At 37.0% G+C, this 25,584-nt stretch overlaps 2 protein-coding genes across 3 annotated transcripts in view; one reads left to right on the top strand and one right to left on the bottom strand.

Moving 5' to 3' along the window:
* LOC121296314 (nuclear factor NF-kappa-B p105 subunit-like) overlaps positions 1-4,413 on the bottom strand; it is a 37,064-nt gene extending 32,651 nt beyond the window's left edge. The window contains exons 1-4 of the mRNA XM_041221731.1: positions 4,116-4,413; positions 2,641-2,712; positions 677-723; positions 278-365 (exon numbers count right to left, since the gene is read on the bottom strand). Of these exons, the coding sequence (XP_041077665.1) occupies positions 278-365; positions 677-718 (130 nt within the window). The 5' untranslated portion in view covers positions 719-723; positions 2,641-2,712; positions 4,116-4,413. The remainder of the gene's footprint in view (positions 1-277; positions 366-676; positions 724-2,640; positions 2,713-4,115) is intronic.
* A 6,179-nt stretch (positions 4,414-10,592) lies between these two features.
* Positions 10,593-25,333, top strand: slc39a8 (solute carrier family 39 member 8). 2 transcript variants are annotated; one of them, XM_041221717.1, is made up of 9 exons: positions 10,593-10,795; positions 10,909-11,199; positions 13,997-14,171; positions 17,626-17,795; positions 20,208-20,330; positions 21,240-21,410; positions 22,304-22,511; positions 23,012-23,169; positions 24,990-25,333. In XM_041221717.1, exons 2-9 carry the CDS (start codon positions 10,975-10,977, stop codon positions 25,146-25,148), a joined length of 1,389 nt encoding a protein of 462 aa, XP_041077651.1. In that variant the 5' UTR covers positions 10,593-10,795; positions 10,909-10,974; the 3' UTR covers positions 25,149-25,333. The 2 variants fall into 2 exon arrangements, with proteins under 2 accessions (XP_041077651.1, XP_041077641.1); XM_041221707.1 differs by having other exon boundaries at positions 10,599-10,795; positions 22,985-23,169.
* Positions 25,334-25,584: the final 251 nt, after the last annotated feature.

Below are 25,584 nucleotides of genomic sequence, written 5' to 3'. Positions count from 1 at the left end.
GGACCTGTTGACAGTCATGTTATGGTTTCAAACTTTTTGTGCAATCATGGTCAACATCAAGCTAAAGTGAGAAGGGAGGTGTCTTCTATTTACAAATATAATAATATAACAAATGAATGGCAAGCAAAGATCTTTTCACATGCTTACCAATATCAAAGCACCCTGACAACTTGGTGAGCAAGAATACAATTGGGCCATCAGGGTTTGGAATCACAGTAAAATAAGACTCATGGATAAAAACTAAAATATTGTATATGAATAGGAAAACGGTTTTTACCTATTCGTAGTGAATTGGTGGCCGCCATGTTAGGAAAAGTAAAAGGCTCCATTCCCATTAAAGTTGAAAACTGGTCTATTTCAAACATCTGTGAAGGGAAAAATGCATTATTGCCTTAAAAAGTACATCTCCTTAAAGTGGTTTAACTCTAAAACACTAACTAGAAGTGTGTGGGTGGAGGCATGGGAGTCACAAATGAATGTTTGTCTGAATCTACTGACCCTATTCACAGAGCTTTTAGTCATGAATTATTTAACTTTTTTCAAAGTCTTTGTGAATTATGTGAATAGGGCCTTACATAGCCATTCTGATCATCAAATATTTTAAAAGGTGATTTAAGGAGTATTTACAACCTTCTCTCCTCACCTGGACTTAAAACAACATTTAATAGATACGTACATGGTGCCCTTGCCCCACCAGATAAGAAGCTTCATCAGCCATGCTATCTGAAAACAAAAGCATACTGTGTGTTAAATGTTACAGCTGCTAGCTAATTACAGATTTCTAGAAAAGGTTATTTATGCTCTTCCATTCACAAAGGTTTTATACGTGCATTATTGAACAACAACAAAAAAAGCATATTATAGAAACATGTATTTCTGGCACCTTACTGGGTTAGAGAAGCTCGTAGTTTGCATGCCTTGTCTATTACACCTGTACTTTCTTGGTCATTTCACCTCAGCAGCTTCACCAGCAACAAACCATGTCAGTCACTAGTGGAAGCAGCTGGTTACTAAATAACAGGAAGGAATGAGTCGAAGGCAGAGAGGGAATCTCACTTTCTTGGTGAAATGACTTTGTGTTTGTGAATAGGCTACATGACAGTAAGAACTGCAAACAGGGAGCTTTCTTTAAACCATTAGGGTGCCAGATATTTTCTTAAATTAAAATACATATAATGACTTAAATTTACTGCACAAACATCCAAGGATTACTAATAAAATTAAGTGGTTAACACAATCCAGGTAGAGTCCATGTTGTTGTAAAATGCTCTTAAAAGAATACAGCTGTGGTTTATCCCAGGTTGATTGTATCAGCCCTGATGTCATTTAGTTTCTATAGCTACTGCTGTGTGCATTTTAATTGGTGTCTTTTAGCCTGCAAGGAGAACCGCAGATAAAAAAGAAAAGCAAGATTTGAGTCACCACCAACCTAACGACTTATTTCTATGAAATGTTATCTGTGCTCTTTCATTTGCAAGGTCTGATATGCACAATTTTACAACAGATTGCAATGAATTGTCAAAATTTCTCTATATTAATGTACAACAAAACACAACAGATTTTTGTTGCCTGTACTTGACTGCTAAACATCCACCCATTTCAACTTCTTACTAAACTACCAATATTAATTTTTTTAGACAGATATAAACATCAGTAAAATCTGTTTAAAAGTGACCATTTTTAGAATTATCATCTTCTGAGGCCTGACTGTAACAGCAACCTAGCAACTGATTATTTTTCTTTGTTTTGGAGAATACTATACAAAATACATTAACATTTTACAGTAAATCTGTAGAAACAGACTAGAATTCTGTTTAGCATATGAACAAAAATTCCAGAAACTCAAGGTAGCATTAAATAATATTTTTAGTTAAAACTCAAATATACTGTGCCGATGGAACGTTTGACTGAATGATGCCATAGAAGAGGCTAATATAGTATTTTTTCATTGAATATGCCCCTAAGGTTTCTAAGACTTGAGTGCTTTTCCACTAACTGTTCCTCATTAAAGTAATTGTAGCTAACAAACATTTTCTCCACCGTGCACATCTCTTCATTATAAGTCTCAAATGTGCAGTTTTGAAAGAAATCATATTTTTATTTAGGTTAAAGCCATGCTTTTAGACTGTCTGGCACTTCTTGGGTCATTTCACCTGTAGGGTAAAATTGTCCCCACCCCTTCACTAGTTTAATAACTAAACCCTGTTGCCTTATATCCCTTCAGCCAGTAACATGCTTCGACCCAGAAACAGTGCTGGTGTGAAATAACCAAGTAAAGGCAACATCTCTGGTAATGTTCTTTAACCTAATGTTCCAGATGTTGGTTTTAGTTTCTTTATAAACCGCACACTTGAGACCTATGCAGCTCATGGAAGGGCCCACTCAATTGATTTAGCACAGCAGACTCCCAAAGAGCCATCCTTTCTAAATCAACCTTTTTAATGGTGCATGTACTATAATGCTAACTGATATGCAGCTTTCCTTCAGTCCATTTCACTACTGGGGTAACTGTTCACACTTAAAATCTCTGGAGCCACCACATCTTTTTGTTCTTAAAAACATTAAATGGTTAGATGGTTCAAAACGAGGTGCTTCAGCCTAAACAAGGTAAAAAAAACAATTAGAAAAAAACAAAATTACCCTAGTTTCTTAAAACAGTCCTGGAAGTTGTGAGGGGTGATGAAAATATGCAGCAATGTCTCCAAGCAGTACCTGAAACAGAAAATAATAGGTTGGTTTTGGCATAAAATTTGGGGGGAGAACTTGTTTTATTAGATACATATATCCTGTTTCAGACTGACTAGGACCAGAATAAAATCTACTGGCAGCAGGCTGTTTTTGTTCTTGTTGTTGTTGTTTTAATACCAGTACAAATACTGTTGTTAATAGTTTAACTTCAGGGTTGAAGAAAGCTACATAATTATGTTTAATTGGCCTTAAATTTACAGCAATGCAAAAATAGATATGGTAATAATATTAGAAAAAGTGTTTTGTGGAACTACTGACAGAAGCGAAATCAGCTGTCTAAGTACAATCACAAATCCTACTGGTGGTAACATCTGCCATTTTTGTGTCCTACATTGTACATTTACTATTCTTCAAGCAGGGACCTAGCCAGATGGACGTTAGTCAGTATGTCATTCTTTACAGCTTATCACATACCTGACGGTATATGGAGGTTGTTTGTCTGTTAGTAAGTAGTCTCTTTTTGGTAAACAGAAGCTGACTTTCCATTACACGTATACATCCAGAAAGGGCTCGTCTAATTGCGACGAAACTTGAAAATTTTTAGCACACTTTGTTAAATGTATCCATACACCCCCAGATCATTAGAAGCCTCTATACCACCCGATTCTGACACTTTCCTAGCTTGTGCTGAGAATGTGCTCAGCAGGTTTAATCACAATTGAATAATCACATATCAAATCGTGAAAGTCTATTTTATTATTATTTGAAATACCCTTCATAAAACTAGAGAAACACACACAAACACATATATAATAATGCTGTCGATGTTTTTCTATTTGGAGAACGTTATTCTTAGTTAAAAAAAAAACACCCTTGCAACATTCTCACTTTTGTTATCCATAGCGATGCAAAAGTATTAATCTGATTTCACAAGTTGGGCATTTCATTGAGCATCAAAACAAACTGTAAACCTTACAGCAGCAGAGCCATGTGTGTTCAAGTGCTCGGTTTCTCACGTTCAGTCATTTCAATCTGTGCCGATAAGACATTAATGTTACAGAGCCTATGCCACAGTGCCGAATACCTCAAATGTGGTATGACAAAACAATAGTTTACAACATATTGTGGCTTTTCTTTCTTATTAATCTACAGATTAAAGAGTACTTCATTCCACATACATGCTAGGCTTCATGTTTTCCACCGCTCAAAATATACATTTCTTTCTTTTTTTTTGGACATTATTACAACTAGGCCCCATAACATATACCGTATCACAGTCTGTAAATATGAGGAAGTAAATATGCAACAGCTTTAGCAAGATACACACTGAATGCACACGAGCAACATGTTTAATAACATTAAGATTTAAAAACACAAGAATGTTCGATTTTCTAAAGCACGTATATAAGGTAAAATGACGCTCCTACCTTATTCTGAACGTCCAGAATTATTTGGAAGAATGTGAAGCTGATTTTGAAAAGTGCGATCAAGTGCTGCAATACAAATTACTCCGCCATTTCCAATGTGTTACATGTATATAAATGAAATCTTTCGTTAACAAACTAAGGATCAATATGTGTAAACCAACAGCTTTTATTTGTCCTACATGAACGTTTATGATAAAGAAAATCAGTTTCTTTTCCCTTTCAAGGAAAAATGTAGGAGTATCTGCCCAACAGTGTATTTGATGCAATGTTACTTCCTCGCTGGAAATTCCCATTGACGTCAAACCTCTGTAAAAAAATATATATATAAAAGCGCTGCCCCCTCGTGGATTGGAAACTAATTCACTGACACAAAAGCATGTGTTTTACTGAATTATTTGTATAGTGCAAAAACAACCACACACACACACTCTGAACACCACCTAGCTATATTTGTATGACAATTAGCAGTAGCAGCTGCAGTTTGGGCGACTTAAGTCATCGTCTGGTTAAAGTATACATTTTACTCTACATACCGGTACTGCCATTCAACTGAATGTATTAATTTCCTATCATGCGGGCCAAGTGCATAACACATCTCAAATATATGTCACGAATTGACTTCCTGTTTTGGAGGCGGTGCAGAGTTATACAGGAAATAAGGGGTGAGGCCGAGTCTCGCAGCTAAGCTCAATGGTGACCTCTACTGGCAATAGGATAAATCTGGGCTAGGTGTAATATAAAAGACGTTGAACAAATACAGAATGCGGGCCGCTTACCCGTTTAACATCAGACAACTGCATGCTCACTGTGCTGCACAATTCACTGCGAACAAGACAAACTTGTTCACGCACAGCATCGTATTTGTTTACAATTTTAGATAACCCAATATGCTGCTCACTAGTTAAAGTCTCACAAATGTGCTGAATTGTGGTATTATATAAAATAACTTTTAGGGCCAAACTCAGTACATCATACTCCCTTCAAATGGGCGTTTCCTTGTTTTCGGAGCTAAAATCATTCGTGCATACCCGGGCAAGCGCAGTACACGGCGTACCACGTTTTAACGCACTCTGCATATTAACACCACACCTGTACATTGACTTTGCCAAATATTAGTCACAAACCTAGCAAATCCTGGTCATAGTGTTTATTTAATATGCTAACTTTATTTCTGTGTTGCCTATATTGCCAATCAAAATAAAATGAAATAAAACAAAAATGTAAGTTGAAAAAGTGGTCTAAATTTGAAACCACTGTAAAAAAAAAAAAAATTCATGGAATAAGAGATTACTGTTAGGGAAAGCGGTTTGATTCATGCCAGGTGGCTACACTCATTTATAAAGCTTTACAGTTATAGACCATTATATAAGCATAGAAAGTGTAAATCAGAATATAGTTCAATGATTTTGAAGCATGATACATCACAGAAAGCAGAACCTCTGATCAAACTGTTCAGGGTTGAAAAATCTGGTCAAATGTTGAAGTAATCTAGAGAGAAATGTGTTCAGATTTTATTTTAATCTTACTCTAAACAAATGAGCAACAGAAGCATTACATTTTAATATAATTTTATTTAATATTTGTATAAAAATAGACTGTGGTGAAAACTGGATACACCCCCTCACTGTACATCATATGAACCATTTCTTTTTATCCAAGCTTGTTTTCCGATTTACGATTGATATTCAAATAATAATCAGCGCCTTTCCTAACTGTTGCCATGACAATACATAACACAAATAGTTATGAATGGAGAATACATTTTTAAAAAGTCAGATACAAGTGAGTGGCTATTTCCATAAAACATTCTCCTCTTTCTCATGGCACTTTATTTTTCTCCTTTTATTTGTTGAACATGGTTATTAAAACCATCATTCAAACTTCAAATACATTTTAATTTATTTTTGGGATCAGTACTGTAACATAAGAACACAAGGACATGTATGAATGAGATTCTTTTTTGGCCCATCAGTGCTTATCTGATTCCTAGTAATTTAAGGATCCTATTGATTCAACATCAACAACATGGCTAGGTAACATTCCATATGCTCAGCACTATGTGTAAAGAAGAGTCTTCTTCCCTCTGTCCTAAATTCATCTGTGCTTGATTTCCAACTGTCCTCTATTCCTGGTTTATGTGCTTTTCTTAAAGTATTATTTAGAGCAAACTATGTCAACTTATTTTTATATTTTAAAGACTTCAATCAAGCTCCTCCTAATTATCATGCTAAATGCATTACATTCTGTCAACTTATCTTCATAGCTCATCGCTATAAGTCCTGGCATTTCACTGGGTGTTCTATGTTAAGCTATCTCCAAGGTTACAACATAGCTTTGGGCATGTAGTGACCAGGACTAAGCACTAAGTACAGCCTCACCAAAATGTTCTGCAATTTCATCCTGCCTCCTTTGATTTGTACTCTATTTTTTGACTGTATGCCAAAGCATTCTTTTTGCCTTTTAGTTTGCTTCCCCACACTGGATGCTGACAGCGATGAGTCTTTTACAGTATCAAGGTCTTCGTCTTGCTTAGCCTGTTCTAGTTCTACCACCCATTTGGTATTCAGATCCTATTGGGACGTGGAACAATTTACATTTGTCCCATTAGATTTCTCCTCCTCAGTAATTACAACTTGCCTAAATGTGAGCAATGGAACCCCACCAGGGCATTGTCAGGCAGGGGTGCCCCAACAGTTTTTTCTTGCCCATGTTGTATACATGTATTAGACCTGTACCCAATATTGTGTTGGGTCAACATCTGTCTTGTCAGCATGTCATAGGTACTGGGAGGTGTCTCTATGGATGTTAATGTATTCAGTCATTAACGATTCACACAATTGGTGCAGAGATGTAGGCATGGTATCGTGATGAGGAATGCACTGTTCAGGTTATCCCAAACATGCCCATTTGGATTGTGATCCGGGTATTGTGGTGGTTCAGTTATTGAGGATGGGTGCATTCATGTTATGAAAGGAGCCATTGCCAAATAAAGAGTCAAAATTAGTAAATCCAGAAAGGGCTACTCTATGAGGTTATTTCCTTTCACTGTTTGTGGACTACACAAACCTTTAGGTTTATGGGTATGTCTACTGAATATCTCTGTGAACTTTGATCTTTGATGCTGATGCTTTTTTTTTTTTTTTTTTTTTAAAGGAGCAGACATCAGGTTTTTTCAATTAGTTCAGATAAGAGCTCCTTTAAATGACCTTGTAATTGAGGTGTTGTTACGGGTGTGGGTGTTTGCTGATAGATGGGAGAGACACAGGTTGTATTTGAAAATTCTACTCAGACGTTCATGTTTTATTTACTGTTCAAGTGCAGTGGTAAGTGGCCACTCCAGGAACCTTCACCGTAACACACACTAAATACTCTTCTGTGCGATTAAAATCCTCTATATTTACTAGATCCCAAGGATCCCAGTTAAACATGTGGTGGTCCCCGGTTTTGGTTTTGGTTCACTTGCCCTGGATCTACATGCAGTCATGAGGCTTTCGGCTTGTAAACAAAGCACAGAACAAACCACTGGCTTTTCAGCTCCTTTTTTTAAAGGCATGTGGCCAGGGTCGATTGATAATCAATTGGTCAGCCAACACCTGGCCACATGCTGCACATTAATTTGAATTAGACAGGGAGGGAATTCTAACCTCCTAGCCCTGCCATATCTAACACAAACTTAATTTTCAAATTAAACACATTTTATTTGCAAACCATAGAAAAAACACACTATTTACACGTGCCCCTGTCACAGACCTGTATTAAGCATGTATTCCTAATAAAATATAGTAATTTCAGTACTTGAAATTCTGCCCTGCTTGAAGTCAATAAATGTATGCTTTTCAGTAATTCACACTATTTTGAAACTTTTTTTCACTTAATGAGTGACTGATAGAGCATATAACCACCCTACCAGTAGTGTCATGCCACATCAGTCAAAAAGGGTTCCCTTCCATTAGTCTTTTGTTCTCCTTGAGTTAATTGTAAACACTAAAGAAGGGAATCCTTTCTGGGTGCTACACCACTATACACTACTGATTAGCTCTTGTGTATACAGTGAAATACATTGCTTTAGTGATCACTGATTGGTTGAAAATTAATACATAAAAAAGGCTTTTTTTTTTAAATTACACTGTTTTTTTCTAAACCATAACAGATCTTAAATGTGCTGTTTGTAACCACTTGCTGCAGTTGCAGGAATGTATTTATCTTTGTGTTGTATCAATTGGGATGAAGAAAGAGTGTGTGTAGAAACTGGACCCACATAGATAAAACAGAGTACATAGATAGCAGACACATGTGCAGATCATGCTGTAGTGCAAACTGAAGCACAAATATCAGGCAGGGCTGGTACAGGGATGCTAAACAAAATATTGCAGGGCAGAATGGTTGTGCTAGTGTTCGTATAAGTATTTATTTAGAATGTAGTATGGCAAATTTGGGCTGGCGTTATTGTAAGGATTAGCTATAATTGATGGTGTTATCACAGGGACTTTGGTGGGTACAAAACCTGGGTGGGTAGGGGAGACCGGGGACAGTTGTAACATTTTTTACCTTTATCTGCATTACGCACAAATTATTTGAGCTAGTTTGGCCAGATTTTGATACAAACAACATACATCTGTCCTCTGCCAATCCCCATAGTTATCCTGTTTTAAAAGCTGATATACATATGGCAAGGGTGCTTGAAATGTAAGGTGTGCGATGTTACAGTTGACACCATGGCCAATTTTTTTTTGTTGTCCTACTTTTAAAACTTTTCCCTAAAATTATAGGCCTTATCAAGCAAGAACATGTCATTCTCAGTCACAATTGTGATACATGAACATTTTGTTTCCTTCAGTTCAAGATTCATGTGCTCAAATTTAGTTCAGATAATTGTGTATGAGGTCAATTGTAACATGTGTTACAACTGGGCGCAACCCAGGGAGCCATTACTAAACCTCATGTTCCAGCAAGAAACAACAAAACTATGAGCAATTAACTGTGTCATGAGAATGCTAAAAGGGATGAGAATGCTAAAAGCCTGGATCCATAAACTGGGCAACACAGGTATACATCACAAAAAGAACATTGGGGAAAAAATTTACTCAACTAGGTTCAAAATTGATTTTTGTAGATAAAATCTCAGGGCTATGGCAAAGACAGCTCCTCTTCCACACAGGCAGACAGAAACCTGAACTGAGCATCTGCCCAGTGAGGAGAAATTCAAGGTGTTACAACCACCCTGTGTTACAACTGTCCCCGTTCTCCTTACAAACCATACTACCGCTTTTAATAATGTCTCAGTGTATAATAAGAACATAAGAAAGTTTACAAACGAGAGGAGGCCATTCGGCCCATCTTGCTCCTTTGGTTGTTAGTAGTTTATTGATCCCAGAATCTCATCAAACAGCTTCTTGAAGGATCCCAGGGTGTCAGCTTCAACAACATTACTGGGGAGTTGATTCCAGACCCTCACGATTCTCTGTGTAAAAAAGTGCCTCTTATTTTCTGTTCTGAGTGGCTCTTTGTCTACTCTCCATTTGTGACCCCTGGTCCTTGTTTCTTTTACGACATTGTTAATACCTTTTAGAATTCTGAATGCTTGAATTAGGTTGCCCGGAATAATTCTGGTCGCTCTTCTTTGCACTCTTTCTAGAACAGCAATATCCTTTTTGTAGAGAGGTGACCAGAACTGAACACAATATTCAAGACAAGGTCTTACTAATGCATTGTACAGTTTTAACATTACTTCCCTTGATTTAAATTCAACACTTTTCACAATGTATCTGAGCATTTTGGTGGCCTTTTTTATAGCTTCCCCGCATTGTCTAGATGAAGACATTTCTGAGTCAACAAAAACTCCTAGGTCTTTTTCACAGAGTCCTTCTTTAATTTCAGCATCTCACATAAACAAACGACCATCCCATATCTAACAGTGGCCTATACTGAATTAATGAAAATGTGAAGGAAGACATCTTAACCTGTGCAGTCTTTTGTTAAATTCAGTGAAAAGACAATAATACATACCCTAAAATTGTGTGTCTTAAACAGCCATCAGAGGGAGTCCCGAGAATGCAGGAACATATTAAACAGGCCAAGATCATTATTATTTTTTTAATTATTATTATTGTTTAAGTGAGTTTAGTCAACTGTCTATGTGCATAAAAAATCTTGCTGCATTTTTCATACAAGAGGCACAGTAGTTTTCTTTAACTTGTGGTTTGTATAAAACATTAAGCTATATGCTTATTTGCTATATTTTATTTACTGCAAAAGTCTATGTTCTTTCATTGAAATTTCATCTGATTGTATTTTACTAGGCTGGAATATAAGAAAGAAAAAGCTTATGCCCTGTCACACTATAGAAATATGCTAACACAAAGAGCCCATTGTATTGAAATCAAACGGCTTTGCTTCTTGTGTCAGCAAATTCTAAAACAGAGAAGTCTGGTGAGTTTTTTTTTTTTTTTTTTTTTTCTTTATGAGCGAGAATTGATCTTTGCACCAGATCGGTGGTGAAGTAAAGTACTATCAACTATTTGCACAGGTATGGTATTTTAGAGTGGCAGGCGACAAGTGTGGTTAAAAATGACCTGTAGTTATAGTCATTTAATGGAGTTAAAATTAAATCAATTCTACATTCATCATGACGTGTTAACGCAGCCACGATACAGCATCAGAACAAGCCGCTGTTGAGCACAGTAGGTATTTCTTAAATACTTTTTTTCACCTTAGAAAGTTTAACAGGATATTGCTTCATACACTGTCCATGGTATTCCAAATTGGCTGAGTTTTTGTTTGTTTTCGTTTGCAGTAAGAGAAGAACCACATCCGAGGTTTTCCCTGCCAGCTAAATAGCCCCAGCGTGACTAGTTCCAGCATGTTTTGTTCTTTTACCAGTGCCTTTCTGGCAACATTGATGTTTATCCTGACCCCTGGTGCAGCTCAAATCAATCCAGCCAATGCGTTTTTGGAAGACATTTTCCGTTTCTACCATCAAAATGAGACTATTTCCAGAGAGAGTATTGGTGCCATGCTGGAAAAAGTTGGAGCCAGGACACCGTCAGCTAATACGGACGAGTTGGAAACTTTTCACTTCTCTAAGGTAGTCACTATACTTTCTGACGTTTATACCGTATTTAAATCCCTATAATTTATGTAACATACGTACGATATTATCAGATGACATATTATGATTGAAGCAAAATACAAGGCCAGTATTTTTCAGTTACTACATACTGACCTTTTAGGTTATTAAGTCATTAATTCTACATACCATAATTATGATTTCTCAGTTCTTTTTTTTTGTTAAACCTCGAACAAGTGGCATTACAGCACTGAATGTAGGCTTTTCATATCAAAAAATATTAGAAACCATACTTCAGTGTATTAACCAGTATAATGTTTTTTTGTTTGGTTGTTTGTTTTTTTTTAATAAACTTGGCTGGTTGATAATGCAAAATCATTCCCAGTGCTTTGATTTGCAAAACAAACAAAAAACAAAACAAACAAACAAAAAACTACAGTAATGTATGAAAATTTTACAGTACTTGCATAATGTCACTAGTTTGTAAACTAATGTTTAGGATCCTCATTCAAAAAATAGGAAACCTTATTGCTGATGGTGTGTCCTTCTCTCTGTTGGTCTATACCATCATTACCCTTTTATTCACAGAATGCGCAAAAGATTAAAACATTATAATAAGGTGAGTGTCAAAAATAGTTGCCTAAAACAATTGTTATAATCACATTTGATACAATGTTACTCATCACTTACTATTTTGAATGTCTTGTCTGCTTTGTTTCAAGTCTTATTTTACTCTTTATGGGAGGTGATCATTACTTTTTTTTAAAATCTGGATTAACCTGTCCTGCTTTTGAAAATGTTATTTTTTTTTTTATTTTTTTTTTTTCTATTCATGAATTACCCGGATTGACAATTACATTCTGTAACCCTTAGTCTTTATTTGCTTCATTATTGTTATTACAGTATTTAGATTGAACCCATAAATTACAATATGTTTATGTCGCATGTATTACCTTTTTGACCTTTTAAAGTCTTTATATCCAAAACCATCAGTCATGAAGTGTACTGGTGAGTGACAATGTATTGGGATGTTTATTTATTTGTTCTGGGTACTGTTGGTGTGCATACACATTTAAACAAAACATTTATTTTCACTATTAGGCACTGTCTTTAGCCAGATAGATTGTTGCTACACTTAATTTATATTAAAATACCCTATGAATATAGTGCACCTACATTGTTAAATGGACAGTATCGATGTTATATAAAGTACTGTATCCAGTACTTATGTTACTAAAATTTACATTATACGTTTCATTTAACTATTTAGCTGACCTGCCTGCCTGTCTGTTTGTCATGTTTGTGATGGTTTTGCACCAGTATAGCACCAAACCTTTATTTTACACTCCTAGCATCTGACAGAAGTTTCAGAATGCATTCCACTATAACCTTGTGCTTATTACAGGATTAGGAGAGCCCACTCCTGTGTGCCTGCACTGGTTTAACCCTTGCATACTGTAGGTCATTGCATTACTTTTTAAACATGTACTTTCTTAAAAAAAAAAAAAAAGCCACATTCTGTGTGTATTCATACAGCATTATCACACCAGCAACCCAACAACAGCATGATCTTTTGTCCTTACGGGGCTTAAATCAAGGTAAACTGGTTGTTTGTGTGAAAGATGCAGGTGGCAACTCTATATTTGGTGTAGTCCTGCTGATCAGATCAATAACACAATTCACAGATAAAGTATGCTGGGGGTGAAGTTATGGGCTAGCAACGGTGGACCACAGGGAAGAGGATTGTGTGGTTGACTCTGTGCACCATATCACCACAGCAAGTCTGCATGTGTTCAATGTGATCTCCATTTGTTTCCATACTGGGATGATATTTTCCACAGAGGACACTGCAAATGAACGCTTATTGGCCAGTCCAGTTTTATAGAATCCAGTCAGTTTTCTAGACTTTCTCTCTTGTGCATATTTATGTATATATTATTTATATAGTATTTCTGTTATTTATAATATCGTGTTTGTGTGCAGGCGGATGAAAGCCGTCCGTCATTTTTATTTGTCTTATAATATAGTCTTATAATGTATAGTCAGTGTGGATGGGGCTAATACCCCATTCTAAAAACTCTCGTGGGAATGTGGCTGGACCCTTAATAAGGTAATTTATTAATGGGTAATCAAGGCTCCAGCCACAAATATAAAAGGACCCACTCTCGGCTCATTAGCTGAGAGAGTATTGGAGGTGGAGATATACATGAGGTAGAAGAGAAAGATTAAACAATTGCTATATTTAAATAATCTTCTTTCATTATCTGTTCCGTGTTTATTTGTTTGGCCGATGTGCCTTTTCCTTTTGTGTTTTGATTCAACTGTTTATTTCTTATTATATAATAAAACACTGAGCACCGCAGTGCCTCAGTTTCAGCCCTGTACAGACTGTTTATTTTGCACTTCTTCCTGATTTGTGATGTCATCTCACACGCCATTCAAACCCATCCTTTCACATATAGTGCACTGCATGGGATGAACAACGCCTCCAAGAGTCGGACCAGGAAGGTCTGCATTGATCTGCATTGGAATGTATACATGACACCAGGGTTAAACACCCTTGCTCTTTTGCAACTGTCACTGCATTCTTTACTGCCTATAGAATAGACAAATCTTCAGTTTTAACATCTCATCTCCTGCAATACCAACCATCATTTTGTCTACCATCCAGACATCATCTTTCTTGGCTTCTGAGATCTGACAAGATCAAGTTCAGCTGCCTCCTTTTAGAAAATGTGCTCTGGATTATTCACATTATTTTGTTGAACAACAGGATATAGCACTCACTCAGTTAACATCTCCTTTTCTTTTCCAGTGCTTGTCCGTTGAACACATTTTTTCACTGTATGGATTGAGTAACGATAGTCAGCTAACATCAGCAAACTTTGAAAACATCTGCCCAGCGATTCTACAGCAAGCTATCATTCAGCCTTGTGTTTCCAAAGCAACTGAACCTAATCTTCCTGCTCTTAAACCAGTACCTTACCAAGGTGAGTTTAATAATAGTTTTATTCTCTATGTTTGGCATGTATAATCGAATCCAAGTTAAAGGGGAAAAAAATGTCACAATAAAGGGAACATTGTAGTTGTTTGATTGCGCTGCATGACCGATTTGTCAAGGTTAAGTGGCACAGAAAATGGAAAAGAACTGTAGATGTTACCTTCTATCTAGTAACGTACTTGTGCACACTTTATCCTTTCAAGTTGTTTGTTACTGTAGCACCAGTTGCACCTGCACACAGTAGCCTAAATGCGTATTGACCACACGAAGATGGACTTCACACAGCCCGCAAAATATGGGGGCAGAACAATAATGTACTAACAGAACGTATAAGAAGCATGGGGTATAGGAAATATAGAGAGTATAAAAGAACTGTAGATTTATTAAACAATTAACACATATTATAAATTCAAATGAGAATATTTAAATAAACTCAGTAGTTGTCTTCTTGGAAGAAATTGAACATAAATTCAACTTATGAAGAGGCAAAGGAATGAATAGAGCTGGATAGATTGTTATAAACGGGGAGGAGGGGTCTCAACCTAGATTATTAATGCCAGTCACCAAGACTTATTCTGGGGAGGGGAAATAAAATGAAGGGAGTTGGAAAAAGGGGTACCAGGATGGGGTCCTTATCTAGAATAGCGACAGACTAATATGGAAAAAAAAAACACTCACTCAAACACACACACACGCACACACACACACACACACCAATAATAACTGTAGAGAGAACTATACCTAAATTAACAATGGCAAGGAAATAATAAGTGTGTTCTTGGAAATAGAAAACGTATATCCTTAGCCGTTTAAGTAAACCTAAATATTCTACTCACTAAAACTCTTGAACTGTAAAATTGTCGAAAAGTGAACTGATCTCAATATACAAGCAGTCTTTCTTTTAGTCCCTTTAAAGGAAGGTTCTTGCTTTAGCCAGCAGGTGGCAACATCTAGGCACTATTTATACTGTCCTTGCCACTGTCACCCAGTCATCCAAGGATGACCCCAGATGGCTTTTACTTCCGTCGCTGTGTACAATTCCTGAAATACAGATGGTGAGTGTGGAAACAGTACCGTGAGCTCCAGTTTGGGGAAACGTTCGTTGTCCTGCTTCTATCCCTTGTAGTCCCTAAGGCCCCAGAGGATCACAGGAGAGAAACAGACACCATGAAGTCGGTCCTCCAACGGTGAGTCTTGGTACTCTAGTGGTGTTCCTTCTTACTGTGTAGAAGTCCTTCCCCTTCAGACTGAAGTTAATGGGTCAGTAAGCAGTCCCTCACCAACCCAGAATAGACAACCGAAAAGATAACAGGGTATCAGGAACTTTAGCCCCGTTCTTGTGACGCTCGCTAAACTAGAAAACTAGTAAGATGACTTCCAACTGAGCTCTCAACTACCTAACTAAACCCTTAATTTAACTAATAATTTGCTTAATTGGGCCTTTTTAATTGTTTTCAGCTCTTAAACAGTTGGATATTTCAATTTAACTGTAAAATCGTATGTAACTTGAAATCTGCAACTTTTTAGGAGCTGAAAACAATTAAAAAGGCTCAAGTAAATCAACAATATCTTTAACCAGTCAAATCTTAGAGTGCCTAAATAAAGATCTGAGTCAACACAAACAGATTTTTTTCGTCTGTTGCATCATGCATTCCAGCTGTAATAGATTTAGTTACATTGTTTACCGTCAAGGGTTTAAGGATGATTTAATTGCACAGCAGATTCCCCAGTTAGATGATGAGCTGTTTATCTCTTCAGCCAAAGAAGCAGGCACGGTAATTTGCAAGTATAGTTACCATAATGAAAAACGTGAGTTTTGTTATAAAGCAGGGTGATGCTGCAGGGAAAACAAAGTTTATTTCGCAAACTGACCGTTTTAATAATGGAATTAAAAATTTAATGGATTGCAGTAAAAAAATAAAAATAAAAAAAAGCCATTAAGTAAATTTACCTCTGAGACTGTGCTGTGAAAATATCTAAAATATGACAATGTGCTTGCTGTGGTGTATTTAATAACATACATTTAGCAGAATGAACTCACTGCAATTTAAACTTGTTTTTACTGAAAAATAAAAGCTGTCCGCGTTACATGCTGTCAGATCAGAACTTTCTAACACTGAGCATGGGAGCTGCAGCATATGCTATTTCCCATATAACTGTACACAATTAAAGGTGCGGCCACCAATTCCATACACAACACTTAACAAATATTTAAAATATAAACCTGCTGTGTTTATTGCAGTCATCAGCTGCATAGATTAACCATTCAGTAGAATGTGACAACAAAAAAGTGAGTAAAGACACAGCAAACCTGGTTGTAATGGGGTAGGTCTCGGTTTTACAACAGCCGTTTAAGAGTGCACGGAGTTACTGGTACACCTGGTGGTCCCAGCTGGAAACACTGGTACTTGAGATGAAAAGGTTGAAAACCACTGAGCTATAGGATAAAATAACAGGTCAACAACCACATAAAAAGGATTAATTTCCTTCCAAGAGCAGGCAGTATAGGATGGCAGTATAAGACAGCAGCTGAATTCTGTTTCATGTTGCTGTAAGTGATCATGCCTCCATTACTATTCTGGTGCCTTGTGGTCCTCTTGCCCACAGAAACAAGTCTTACACCATGAGAGACGAGGTCTAATATTACAGAAGGGGAAACAGATCAAGCATAAAGTGTGTTTTGTTGCTTACTGTTGCATAACTAAAAAAGCTGATTACGGGGGAATCAGTTAGGGTCACAGGCTAGTACAAAGCTCCATGTGCGGTCAACAAGTTTTTATTACATTTATTTAGGATTTCAACTGCTACTAAGTTAATAGCTCTTTATGAGTTAATGTGTTACACTGCTAATTCAGTCAGACTTCACACTGTCTTTATGACCTTATGAATCAATTTATTTTTATATTACATTTTATGTCTTTTGCTTTTTCCATCTCTTTTTTTTTCAAGGTCTGTACACATGTGCAGATAGAAAATAGTGATAGCTGTCTTCATTGTCATTCCCTACTATTTTTGATATGACAGGTTACCAATGGTAACAGATCTGTTAATTCTGTCTATAAATCACTAACTAATACTAACACAACTGTTTCCTACAGATTCCCGGTGGAATAGTTAGCAGGTTTTAGATGTGGTGGTCCCATAAACTGTACTTCACAATGTCTGTCCTTCTATCTTTTAGCCAGTTTACCGTACATATTTGTGAAATGGTTCCACATGTACGCATTTTCAAAACCAAAACATAATGACAGTGTCTTGAAAGAGGTTATAATGAAATGTAACGAGTGTATATCATGAAGTGCAGATACTCAACTAAAAATATAAGCAAGGATGACATTTGTAAAAACGGTCATCAAAATACTGAAAAACTGCAAACAATACTAGAAAGCTACTGTAGCTACCCTTCTGACTACCATATACATTATTTTTCTTTTCCTTTCCAGTCTGGGGGTTTGGAGTCCTAGCTGTAACCCTTATCAATTTGGCCTCACTTCTGGGTCTTGCTCTGGTTCCTTTTACCAAGAAGCCGTACTTTCCAAAAGTGTTGACATACTTTATAGGGCTGGCCATTGGCACTCTTTTCTCAAATGCTGTTCTGCAGCTTATTCCAGAGGTAAGCAGAAGCTTATTGTTATATCTGTAATTTCTTGTAGTTTCAGCAATGGGATGTGACCAGTGAAAAATGAAAGATGTAGTTAAAAGTTGTGTAACTTGCCCTTTAATTCTTCTTCTAATTATTTATTTATTTATTTATTTGGCCTTTATCCAAGGTACTTACAGGTGTTACAGGGTTACAATGCAAGCATAATATTTAAGTAAAGTGTAGTTTGTAGTAAGTGCAAATAATACTACTAAAATACAGTATGAACTAGGATGCAGCAAGTTAGGATTACAGCAAGTGATATCTACAGTGACATAGTAGTGCAATAGTCCATTAGCTGAGGATCCAGTAACGTGGTGTATAGGTCAAGCAAGTTCAGTGCATAATAGGAGCGGTAGAGCAAGAGATCTACAAGTGCAGTCTAAACAGTGGGTCTTGAGGAGGTGGTGAGAGGGAGCAGTCCTGAAGTTCTCCAGTAGGTCTTGAGGAGGCGGTGAGAGGGAGCAGTCCTGACGTTCTCCAGTAGGTCTTGAGGAGGCGGTGAGAGGGAGCAGTCCTGAAGTTCTCCAGTAGGTCTTGAGGAGGCGGTGAGAGGGAGCAGTCCTGAAGTTCTCCAGTAGGTCTTGAGGAGGCGGTGAGAGGGAGCAGTCCTGAAGTTCTCCAGTAGGTCTTGAGGAGGCGGTGAGAGGGAGCAGTCCTGAAGTTCTCCAGTAGGTCTTGAGGAGGCGGTGAGAGGGAGCAGTCCTGAAGTTCTCCAGTAGGTTTTGAGGAGGTGGTGAGAGGGAGCAGTCCTGAAGTTCTCCAGTAGGTCTTGAGGAGGCGGTGAGAGGGAGCAGTCCTGAAGTTCTCCAGTAGGTCTTGAGGAGGCGGTGAGAGGGAGCCGTCCTGAAGTTCTCCAGTAGGTCTTGAGGAGGTGGTGAGAGGGAGCAGTCTTGAAGTTCTCCATTTGGTCTTGAGGAGGCGGCGGGAGGCGGTGAGAGGGAGCAGTCCTGAAGTTCTCCAGTAGGTGGTTCTACCACAGAGGGACTAGGGAAGAGAAGGAGCGGGCACGGGAGGATGGAAAGTGGAGGGAAGGCATGACCAGTTGGCCAGTAAAGGAGTGGAGAGAGAGTGGTAGACAAGAACTAGGGCCTTTAAATTAATGCAAGCAGAGATAGGTAGCCAGAGGAGAGTGTGAAGCAGAAGGATAGCATGTCATTATCACAAGAGAGTTACTAAGTTTACTCCACATTATTATCTAATACTAGCAAGAATGATACATCTTAACACTATGAAAACACAAAATAGATCATGTGCATAATGTCCTTACATTATGTTTCTTTGAAATGGACCCTATAACATTGTTCTAATATTTTACAGTAAATCATGTAATACAGATATGTCAGGAATAAGACATAGTTAAGTAATCATCTGTTTAATCTACATAGTTTTAAATATTTTATACTGATTAAAGAGCAACCTATGAAATAATATATATTGTGTTTGAGCAATTGGGCTTTGTAATGTTTTGTGGTCAAGTGGCTGTTGCAGGTGGCAGGAAATGGTCAGAAGTCGAGTTTATATTTGAGGCCTCAGGTAAAAAAAAAAATGGCAGAAAAAAACATGATCTAACATAAACAAGTACATCCAAAAGACAGATATTACACAGCTACTCACTCTCTGGGGTCTCAAATCTCTCGCCTAAAATGAGGCCCTACACAGGTACTTATACCCTCCCTTATCACTATCCCCTCCCAGAGTCTAATCCACTACACCTTAAAATTAAAGTAAAGTCTTAGAATGTTAAAATATCTGCATTAACTTATTAAAATATTGGGGTAATTTTTTGTTTGAACCTTTATATACCCACTCAACAGTTTGATATATTATTATTAAAATCCGACCAAATTATATATTTCTCCCCACAATGTCTATTACTAAGCGTGCTCCTGGCTGTAATAAAGCCTTATGCCAAGATGACTACACCTAGAGCTACACCAACTTTCCGGTATGTTTTGCACTTATTCAAAACACAAAATGTATTTCAAAAAATTAACACGTGCTTTCTCTTTTCTTTAACTGAAAGAATCTGAGCTTTAAAAACTTTAGCAACCTAGCTAGTAACACATTGTGTCATATGTAAATCATATGTGAACCAATTCCTTCCCAAACACCAAAATGGTTACCGTGGTAGTATCAGAACTCACTTTTACGGTATCATTTTCTATTTGGGTTTTGTCTAAGGCTATGTCTGGGCATTTTGCTTTTTTATTTTATATTTTTGGAGGCCAACACAACCTAAAAATTCACTGTAAAGCCAGTTTAACAAGCCGTGCAATATCAGTTGTTGAGCAAGGTCAAACTGGAACACTGACCGAAATATTTAAATTGTTATTTAGTTGCCCCTTTTCAACGTTCTTCTAAACTTCCTTTTTTTTTCCATAGGCCTTTGGATTTGATCCTAAAGTGGATAATTATGTTCTTCAAGCAGTTGGCATATTTGGAGGATTCTACATCCTTTATTTCACAGAAAAGTTATTACAGCTGGTATTAAAAACAGAGCACCAGGTAAATATAAAATATACATTTAAAAAAAAAAGATTTTGCAACATATAATTAACTATAGAAACACGTGTATGCCTGCATGTTTATTATTATTATTATTATTATTTAGTCATTTAGCAGACACGTTTATCCAAAGCGACTTACATTACAACTGCTGCTGCAGAGTCACTTACAATAGGACCTCGGTTTTACGTCTCATCCAAAGGACGGAGCACAAGGAGGTTAAGTGACTTGCTCAGGTTCACACACAGTGAGTCAGTGGCTGAGCTGGGATTGAACCTGGAAGCGACTGGTAATATGTCCCTTTCTTTAACCACTGGACCAACAAGTCTCCTATATGCATGTGCTGTTCTTATTTTTGAAATTCACTATTTTTTTTTTTTTTTTTGCTGCAATTTTATGACATCATTAAAAACGAAAATAATACAAAAAGACGCACAGGTTAATACATTTGCAAAAATTAAAAACAAGATTACCACAAGGTTGCATTAACTGATAGGCTTTTGTCAGGTTAATCTTTTAGATAAAGTAAATGTTAGTATTGAATTTGGTTTGGATACTATACAGAGCAAAATCATCACTTTTCTATATACCAATATCCTAGCTATCCTTCAATGATTAAGTTGGATAAAGCACTGGGATACTATTTCATTACTCTGAAACACTGGCCCTGACATGGTACTGCATTGGGTTACCAGTTGTTATACACAAAGTGTTGTAAGTTCTAGCACTGAATACATTTTTTGTATTCAGTGTTTTTTTATTTTTTATTTTATAGATCGCATCGAATTCAATAAACATCCAACTTACAAATTACAATGCAATTCTATAGATGTCTCAGATTCTGGCGACGGTTTTGACCTGAGGTAACAAATGTGAATTCCATATATCTGATTGCTTTTTTCATTTTAGCATGGACATAGTCACTCCAATCCTTCAGGTGAATTGTCAGATGGTGACAAAATTAGAATGGATGCCATCAAGAATGGAGACCCTGTTGGTAGCACTCAGATTGTCACTGTTTCCAGTTTCAGCAACAGTAGTGATGGGGACAGTATTAAGGATGCTTCTAACAGAGTGCAGGTGAGTCTATTTTTTATCATAATAACATACAGCTTTTGTGTACTTCACCAAAATGTGATGGTAACATTTCTTCTGTTCAAGCAAATTATAAAATTAAAAGTTAAGACTGAAAACCTAAATCCATTTTTGTTCCACCTTATTCAGAAGGATTCAAACTCATTAAAAGGGAAGATAGCCGCAAAAGAAAAAATGTTATCTGACAGTCATTCAGCTCAACATGATTGCACAGTTTAAATAAAACACAATTCGTCCCTCTTCCCAAAGAGAAAGTTTGAAGCATCCAGATCAGAAACAGTTTTTCCAGTTGAGATTTCCATTAAATATCTTGACTTCAGCAATATAAAGTATTTGCTCTATTTATAATGTTTGGCAATTTACTGTAATTAGGAAAAGTAACGTTAATTATTAACAAAGTGTTTTGCAACACATACTACTAGTAAATGTCGACCTTCAAACATGTCCGAGTGACATAATCTGCACAAAGTTTTGTACCAATACTATTCAAGACAAAAAAGTAATTAATATACAAGACATAGTTTACACGATTAGGTAATACGAGTTGTATTTATTTTTTATATAGAAATTTAAACAATGAATTTTGTTTTCTGTCAAAGTGTACGTTCAATTTTCCAAAGCAGGAATCTCAGACATTTGTCAATACCAAAAACAATAATGGATTATTGTGGTATTATCAGTAATTTATGTAGTATTGAGTATTTATTCTACTGACAAATTATTATTTATAAAGCTTATGTTTCTCAAAGTCATCTTAAGTTAAAAAGGATCAACGCCACATACAATACTGAGACAGACTGTAGTGCATTCCTGTCTAATTCGTTGTTGCTCTCTTTACAAGAACAATAATGCCTGTGTTTGTTGTTTGTTGTTTTCAGGACACCCAGCTGTCGCAGGGCTACTGTAGCTGGCTTAAAGGGCCAAATATTTCTAACATAAAAACGGTTGCTTGGATGATCACACTGAGTGATGCCGTCCATAACTTCATTGACGGGCTGGCCATCGGTGCATCCTTCACAGTGTCAGTGTTCCAGGGGGTGAGCACCTCTATAGCGATCGTGTGTGAGGAGTTTCCTCATGAGCTGGGTAAGCACGCAAAAAAATGATTATGCAGACTCCAGTGTAAACTGTAGATTATTTCTTTCTTTCTTTATTTCTTTTACTGTGTCAGTGTTGCAGTGCTACCCTGCACTGCACTGTCTTCATAAACATCTTAGGGTGATACAGCTAATTAAAAATGAAAGAACATTCAGGTAATCATTTTGAAAAACATTAAAAAGTATTTAAAAAAATAAATAATTCCAACACCTATGTAAGAGCCTCTAAATCAAATTCCTGGTTTATTTCTTGGTGTCTTATAACTTCCTCCATTCAGAACAGATGGTAATAAGTACACTTTGAAGTAATGGCTTTGTGGATTTATTTTATTTGTGGTCTAGTCTAGAGTGTTATTGCACAGACACTGCCACTGTACATTGTTGTTATTGAGTCAGTCCTATATTTATTTTGGTATGTTGTTTACTGTAAGATGTTAACTTCTGCTTGTATTCATTTCCTAGGTGATTTTGTTATCCTCTTAAATGCAGGCATGAGCGTCCCACAGGCCTTGTTCTTTAACCTCTTGTCTGCCTGCTCCTGCTACATCGGACTGGTCCTGGGGATTGTTATAGGCAGCAACTTCTCTCCTAATATCATCTTTGGACTTGCAGGTGGAATGTTCTTGTACATCGCTCTGGCAGACATGGTGAGTAACTAATGTTATTTTCCTAACCTGCCAAAAAAAAAAAAAAACCTCTAAAAAAAAACTGTACCCTTGCATACAAAAACTTGCTTTGAAATATTTCCAAAGTTCTGTCTCCACTCCACTGTTGATGTTCTAGGATTTAATAACTGATCGAGTGGATGCCAGGAATTCCAGTGCCTTACATTTTTGTTTTAGTAATAAATAGCTTTATTATGCAGTACTTAAATGCATTAAGCTCTTTTTGGCCTAATTAAGTTGGACCAATACGGAATTGTATGACGCTTTTATTGCTCACTTTTCTCTAGGCAGCAGCTGTAGCTGTAAAGCCCACTTCAATATCAAAAAATCATGAACAGACTGCCACAAGGTGGCACCAGATATCACCAAGTACATTTCAATTAACTAATATACATTGTGTTTAAATTAAACTGTACATTAAGCTGTTTCAGTTATAAAACAAACCACTTAGCAATATAGTATTCCCCTTATAAAAGTTTACCACAATAAAAACATAGCGAAGTATAATAAAGCTAGTGAAAGCAATGTAAATCGTAGGTTAGCACTGTAAAGGTAGAGAGACAGGTAATGACAACTAAAAAAAGATAGTAAATGCGAAGTATAAGCAAATGTACCATGGTACACTTTTATAAGCGGCTACCCACTTACGCTAAAATAGAGATAATAAAAGTAGTAGGATGTAACTAGAATTGTAAAGCCATGTAACTAAACAATGAACTGTTCAGGGTGAGTCATTGTAGCAGGGCGGTAGGAAAGCCCTGCTGGTTAAATTATTTTTAGAACGAGGTCTCCCTCTCTGCCCCTGTCTTGTTTTGTGTTTATTTATTTAGTGTTTATATAAATGACGGCGAAAGCCGTGTGTTTTGTTTGTTATGATTTAGTTATTGTTATTTGTATATATGACGGCGAAGCGCTTTGTGTTTTGTTTTATTTGTTGCAACGTGTTCTGGCGGAGGCGAGGTTAGTAAACTCGTCCTCTGCCAGGAATGATTAAAAACCTCATGCAGAAGGTGACCATCTCCTGAATTAAGTGATTTTAATTTGTTACTAAATCGGGAGATGGTAACCTGTATAAAAAGCCTGCAGCTTTCTGTTCAAGGTGGGGTGTTCAGAGGAGGAACGAGAGCAAGCGAAGAGAGAGAGATTAACTTAAAAACTAAGAAACATATAGGAACAGTGAAGGCGATTGCCCAGCCTGACCTATTTGTGTTCAAGAGTTGTTTTTGGTTAATCTCCTTTTTTTGTGATCTGTGAACAAGTGTTTTTTGTTTAAATATTTTATTTATTTTTGTTTAATAAATGGTGCACCACGCATCTCTTGTTCAACTACAGTCCTTGCCTGTTTATTGTTCTTCCTGCATCTGGCCTGATGTCACCACTCAGCCATTTCCTGTCACAGTCATACACTCAGGCTGTTATGCTCCTGTGGGTTAATGAGATTGTGAAAGGGTAGTGTCACTGGCAAGGCTGGATACCAGCAGGAGAGAGACTCAGACACAGACAGCTGCAGTTAAAGCACTGAAATGCATGTTTATTAATGACAAGCAAAAAACAAAGAAACAAAGCACAGGGGCCAAAATAAAGGGGTTAAACAATACCAAACAAAAAAACCCTTACGGTTGAACAGTTGTGCTGTATTGTTCAGACTGGGCAGCGCCTTCACTGGAAACACCAACAAACTCCTGTTCAGGCTGGGTTTGGGTGTGGATCTGGGTTTGGGTCTGGGCCTTGGCCATTGCCAAAGCTATACCTTGTTTACATGTTGATGTCAGCTGAATCTGAATATGTATTTATTTTTACAGTTCCCAGAGATGAATGCCGTTCTGAGAGATGAAAAAAGAAACACAAAAAACAATATCATATTTTTCCTACTACAGAATGCTGGCCTGTTATCTGGGTTCTCCATTATCCTGCTAATCACTGTGTTTGCTGGTGAAATGAACTTTGGTAAGACTCCTTGAAGGGTTAAAGGTTCATGTCAGTTTTAGAACCGTGGACGATAAGGAACAAACTGAAAGCACACAGTACAACATATTGGTGCTAAATACAATGCGTAAGAGCAGATAGATTAATTGTGGCTAGTGTTGGTAGGACTTCATTATATATTTGAGATTGATAAACAATGACTGTATTGATTTATACTCCTTTTTTCATAGGAACAGTAAAGGCTTACGAATAGGATACTTAACGGTTGATTTGATCAACCTACAACTATGGCTAAAAGTTTTGCATCGCCCTATTTAATTAACTAATTTTGGGACTCCCGAGTAACGCATCCAGTAAAAGCACTTGTGTAGAGTGTAGGATGCGCCCTATAGTCTGGACGTCACCGGTTCGAGTCCAGGCTATTCCTTTGCCGACTGAGGACGGGAGCTCCCAAGGGTGGTGCACAGTTGG

The sequence above is a fragment of the Polyodon spathula genome, chromosome 2 (genome assembly GCF_017654505.1).
Source record: "Polyodon spathula isolate WHYD16114869_AA chromosome 2, ASM1765450v1, whole genome shotgun sequence".
Lineage (NCBI taxonomy): Eukaryota > Metazoa > Chordata > Actinopteri > Acipenseriformes > Polyodontidae > Polyodon > Polyodon spathula.
This window is presented reverse-complemented; position numbering and strand designations above follow the sequence as displayed.

Excerpts from the sequence above, each read along its gene's own strand:
- slc39a8 (XM_041221707.1), top strand. The coding sequence starts at position 10,975 with ATGTTTTGTTCTTTTACCAGTGCCTTTCTGGCAACATTGATGTTTATC. Across the intron at positions 17,796-20,207 it reads TTCTGCAGCTTATTCCAGAG|GCCTTTGGATTTGATCCTAA; the intron begins GTAAGCAGAAGC and ends TTTTTTCCATAG. Across the intron at positions 20,331-21,239 it reads TATTAAAAACAGAGCACCAG|CATGGACATAGTCACTCCAA; the intron begins GTAAATATAAAA and ends TTTTCATTTTAG.